Source organism: Anneissia japonica, unplaced genomic scaffold, assembly GCF_011630105.1.
Source record: "Anneissia japonica isolate Jap-2015-1 unplaced genomic scaffold, ASM1163010v1 scaffold993_len1110182_cov180, whole genome shotgun sequence".
In the NCBI taxonomy this organism is placed as follows: domain Eukaryota; kingdom Metazoa; phylum Echinodermata; class Crinoidea; order Comatulida; family Comatulidae; genus Anneissia; species Anneissia japonica.
This window is the reverse complement of record NW_022749760.1, coordinates 780,283-786,095: the sequence shown is the minus strand read 5'-3', so window position 1 is coordinate 786,095 and position 5,813 is coordinate 780,283. Positions and strand designations below refer to the sequence as shown.

The 5,813-nt window shown below is 35.6% G+C and overlaps 1 protein-coding gene across 2 annotated transcripts in view; it reads left to right on the top strand.

Moving 5' to 3' along the window:
- Positions 1–5,813, top strand: part of LOC117121168 (carbohydrate sulfotransferase 11-like) — a 12,719-nt gene that overhangs the window by 2,925 nt on the left and 3,981 nt on the right. Inside the window, exons 1-4 of one of the 2 annotated variants that reach the window (XM_033266274.1) lie at positions 2,528–2,691; positions 3,990–4,120; positions 4,853–4,882; positions 5,347–5,393. In XM_033266274.1, coding sequence (XP_033122165.1) covers positions 4,024–4,120; positions 4,853–4,882; positions 5,347–5,393 — 174 coding nt within the window. In that variant the 5' untranslated portion in view covers positions 2,528–2,691; positions 3,990–4,023. Of the gene's footprint in view, positions 1–2,527; positions 2,692–3,989; positions 4,121–4,852; positions 4,883–5,346; positions 5,394–5,813 lie in introns of those variants that run through there. The other variant, XM_033266273.1, reaches the window with a different exon arrangement.

Below are 5,813 nucleotides of genomic sequence, written 5' to 3'. Positions count from 1 at the left end.
GGTGTGAATAAGGGATACACCATGCCTATGTGTAATCCAAGGGATTTTTAGGAACAATCTGTCGTTTTCGAACGATATTGTTTCCCAATTCCTCTCCTTATTGTTTCCCAACTCCTCTAATATTATCCCTACCCCTCCCCCATCTACTTCCCCGCCATCCGCACTTTTTATCCCACAGCCGTGGCCATTAGATTGAAGAATTTGTGCTGTTTTGAAAAACATCGCTAATTTCGCGGCCGCACACACAGTGAAGTAAATAGTGATATCTGCAGTCCAACGCGATCGTATCTTATCTTATTGTTGGCTGGAATTGTGGGCTGGCTGGCAGATTGTTGGCTAGCTTGATGTAGCTGTGCTCTATCTTGTGTTTCTAGTATCTTTGACTCTAGTGATAAAGTTTTCCTCCATTAGTGGAAAAGAAGGGTGCCGTGTGCGTCTGGATATACTTAGCCAGAGCCATAGATAGAAAGAGTTGCGACATTGAGAACTTAGAAGCCATTTTGTGTCATACGCGATGCGCGTTCTGTGTCTAACGTGATGTGAAGTATAGGAAACATGCATTATAATAAAGAATTGGCGCCACCTACGTCGGGCTAATTTCCACCTCATTTTTACTGTGCGAGTGCTCTATCTTGGTATTTCTAGTATCTTTGCTAAGACCAATACAATAAACTTGAGAGTTACTAATGCTGTCTTAACAATTGCATAATGTGATGCATAAGAGAGTTCTCGGTCTGTTTGATTTAACGGGTCTTTCTGATGGGATATTAATGTCTCCTGAAAACATGTAGACTGAATACAAATTATCAACGTGTATAATGCCACTATCTGGAGGGCGGTAGAATGATCGTGCGATAATTGGTTTGGTAATGGGCAGACTGTCGAAACTCAGTTTTCCAAATCCCAGGTTGTCGAGTCCATTTTGCCGAAACCCAGTTTGCCGAATATTAAAACTATCAACTCAAAACTGGGAAACCCAGTTTGCCAAATCCCAGGTTGCCGAACGTAAATATCAAAATAACACGATGGATAATTCACGATGGAACACTCTCTTACCCGCCTTATTCAATTCAATTCAATTAACATTTATTCAATTAATTAATCAAATACATCAAATGATAAATAAAGTGGACAACATTAAAATTAATTAAATTCATTATTGTGTTAGTCAAGCTTAGGCCTGTATCCACACTCTAGGCATATACACCAAGCGCAATGATTGTCCTCCAGCCTGCTACCAAATAAATTTCATAAAGAATTATTAGGCTACAATTACTCATATTTTCCAACCCGTTTTCATTTTATCCCTTTCTTACTATTAGCACGTCCTTTTTTTTTTTATACTTCCTGACCTTTTTTTCCTGTGATCTTTTGTTACGGTATGTTTTACATGCTATTGAGTGTACGGTATATAAGAGCGCAGTTTTTACCCTAAAGCCAGGCACTCATTGCGTCGGACGACAGTTATACGACCATCGACCGACTTAAATTTCGCGATTCCCATTTGCGATCCCCAAATATTCTAGATACGTCATTGATAACCAAAGCACAGTAGACTGCACCTCTTTGTACTTTCTACCCACGACGGTGAATAGAATTTCAACCTACTGTATTAGTATAGTTGGTCAATTTCGGCAAAACAGGTTTCGGAAAATTGGATTTCAATTTTGAGTCTGTAAAATGGCATTTGGCAAACTGGGTTTCGGCAAAGTGGACTCGGCAATCTGGGATTCGATAAACTGGGTTTCAAACGGGGGAAGGGGACACAACATTTTCGGAATAGATAACTGAGTAGCGGTTATTTCAATACATAATATGATTGATATGCGTTGACATTTTAAAATTTAGTGGCAAAACCGGATCAGCGCCTGCGCTGGGTTGTAGTAACTCGACCCATCGCAATCTCGAGTTTCGCACTTTCAAGTAGTCGCGGGTTGTTCCTGCCATTGATAATCAGGCCTGGGACCAGACTATTTAAAGTAAAGCTGCAATAAAGCAGTGATCTTGGCTACTGCTATAGAGCTGACTCCTTGGCCTTAGGTCTACTCAGATAGACCTAAGAATCTAACGTCAAAACTGACAGCATTTTCAAAATTGAACAGTGATAATTTTAACATTTGATGACTTCATGTGTGAAAAAGGAGCTTGGAAACTTGAAAAGGTGAGAAGATAATGCGATCAATACACTAATTTTTAATATTATATAGATGTAAAAAATGATCTGTAAATGATCTGATAAGTATCAGTTTCGGTGACCAATAATAGTCGTGATAGTCATGATGACGTCACCAAACCTGATTACGGGATTCTCATCAGATGATCAATGACTGATAATATATATTATGTTTTTGAATAATTGTAAACTGTTTGATAAAGACGACAGTGGCGCATCTAGGCATCTTAAAATGGGGGGGGGGAGGTCTGATAGGGGCGCGTGATAGGGGCGTGTGATAGGGGCGCGAAGGTGGAGGGGTGCTCGATGATTAATTGAGCGGGTAGACTATTTAAAGTAAAGCTGCAATAAAGCAGTGATCTTGGCTACTGCTATAGAGCTGACTCCTTGGCCTTAGGTCTACTCAGATAGACCTAAGAATCTAACGTCAAAACTGACAGCATTTTCAAAATTGAACAGTGATAATTTTAACATTTGATGACTTCATGTGTGAAAAAGGAGCTTGGAAACTTGAAAAGGTGAGAAGATAATGCGATCAATACACTAATTTTTAATATTATATAGATGTAAAAAATGATCTGTAAATGATCTGATAAGTATCAGTTTCGGTGACCAATAATAGTCGTGATAGTCATGATGACGTCACCAAACCTGATTACGGGATTCTCATCAGATGATCAATGACTGGTGCTCGCACCAGTATAGAAGCAATTTATTTTTCACTTAAACTTATCGTTTAGGTAGAATCGGTTGATAATATATATTATGTTTTTGAATAATTGTAAACTGTTTGATAAAGACGACAGTGGCGCATCTAGGCATCTTAAAATGGGGGGGGGGAGGTCTGATAGGGGCGCGTGATAGGGGCGCGTGATAGGGGCGCGAAGGTGGAGGGGTGCTCGATGATTAATTGAGGGGGTGCAAGAACGCAAAATAAAGTGGTTTTTAACTAATTGAGCGTGATTATTTTTTTTTGGCATTTTCAATGTGGGGGACGGCTGGTGGGTGCCAGATTTCTTTGGGGGTGCGTGCCCCTAACCCCCGCGCATCCCTGGATACGCCACTGAATAAAGGTGGTGGTTTCACCACAAAAGAGAGTGAAAACAATTTGTGATGCACTTACTCTAAAATGAATTATTTTGCCACAGGAAGCAGTCACGCAAGTTGAATCAAAAGCCTGACCAATATAAAATTACCAATTAGTGTTTAGTCTGCATCTAAATCAAAACTACGTCACCAAATTCAAACACTATACATCGCCTTCACCTTTTCACAAAAAGCTGAATCCGCCACCCCTGATTCTAGTGCTCTGTTATTGGTGACCTGTAACTTCATCATCTGTATAGATCTCTCCTTGGCGATAACTCCGTAGTCTGACTAGACCAGTCATATGGATTTCGGTGTTGTCCCAATAAATTAAACATTTTTCCTATAGGGCTGTTACAACGGATGGGTAAATTTCGTTACACTAAGATGTCCCTTTCAATGGCTTCCGGTTCTGGACTTATGCGTGCAAGATAAAACGAAAGTTACTTTTTCGTTTCAAATGACATCATACAATTACATAAAAAAATGTTGATTAGGACATGTTCTGCTAGGCAATGTTTTTATTTTGTGTTTGAAATGTACTGGACCATTAATTAACTTTTTAATGTTATATATTCAGTAATGTTTTTGAACTGCTCCAAGTGCGATAGATAATGAATTGAAGAACTGAATAGTATTTTACCTAATTTCGAACCACAGACGAAGTACAGCGTAATATGATCTGCATATATTATTTTTATATATTAACTGACATTTCACTTCATTGCAGTTATTTGTGCCCAGCGCGCTGGTAAAGTTAAACGATGGCCAAAATCGCTTCTAAGTTCTTTGTATTACTTATCGCCATTCTAATAGCATATTTTTGGTTTATGAATTGGTCTTCATCCTTCACGCCTACAAGTAAGATTTACACATTTTCCTTCAGATATTTTATAGAATATTATCAAGAAAAATCATAGTCAACCTTATGATGTATCATCATCATCATCATCCTCATCCTTGTCGTCACCTTCACCATTATTATTATTATTATTATTATTATAGTAGTAGTAGTAGTAGTACTATTACCATTATTATTATTATTATTATTATTATTATTATTATTATTATTATTATTATTATTATTATTATTCACGCCAACAAGTAAGATTTACATATTTTCATCATCATCATGGTCAACCTTATGAGGATAATCATCATCGGCATCATCCCTGTCGTCACCTTCACTATTATTATTATTATTATTATTATTACTATTATTATTATTACTGTATTATTATAATATTAATAATAATTATTATTATCATCATCATCATTATTATAAATATTAAATATTAACACTATTACAGTTGTGGAACTGTTTGCGGAAGTTACAAACATTTTACTATTGAAAAACATAAACATTATTACTTTTATTATTATAAGTATTACTATGCTATTACTACCGGTACTACTACTACTACTACTACTACTACTACTACTACTACTACCACTACTACTACTACTACTACTACTACTAGTAGTAGTTAGCGCCACCACTACGAAACTAAAACACTACCGTACTACCAATAGGCCCACTTTTACAACCGGCGTTGGCGATATTATTGAAATCTTTGTATTTTTCTCTTTCAGTGTCTAAAATACAACAGTTGCCAGAGACAAGTAAGATATCTCATCTCAAATTATTGAAAAGATATTATATTTGTCATAGCAATTTTTAATCAATATAATGTATAAGAAATATGATTTTGACAATATATGTATATTATTTGGTATCATCCTGTTTCCAGAGGTCCAAGCTAGGTGTCAAATAATAGAAATATAAGTCTATGTTAATGTGTGCATACATTGTAAAAACAGCGTCTTTAACATTACGCTTTGTGTTTAAGACGCTGTTTTTACATTGTAAAAACAGCGTCTTAAACACAAAGCGTAATGTTATCTCGCTTTTGGTGGCACTTTTTAAAGCTAAAAATATTTAGTGACGGTCTAATTTGCTTAGAATCTTTAAATGTTCAGCATTAAATGTGCTTTGGTATTTGACATCATTCACATTTGAGAAACATCTAACTGGAATGCAAATAAATACCATAAATAATTATAATTTTTTCCATTTCTTCCAACAGGGGTCATCGTCACGCTAAAACAATCGAATGATTCAAAAACATCTGAGGTAATAATGATTATTCCAAAAAAAAAAATAATAATAAGGGACTTCAAACAAGTAACGCCTAGCGCCTAGAATTCACACAATTTACATACAACAATTTACATACATCAGAATGTTAATATAAGATTTAAATTTAAATAACAATAAAAACGTTTACCTCAAAACATTATGTAGTATCTTGATATAGGCCTATCACTAATGAATTGGTATTATGCCATTTCAATATTTTCTTTTGTCTTTTGTGGGGATCACCCACCATTATTTGTCCTCTTTTTTCATGGTTTTCAATTTTACTTTTTTCTCATATACCGTACAATATTTTATAATTTTACAATATAAAACAAAATTAAAAAAAAAAAACAAATAGCGTTTTATAAGTATTTTTTGTTGATGAGAAAATAGCACATTTCCCGTAATATTTTC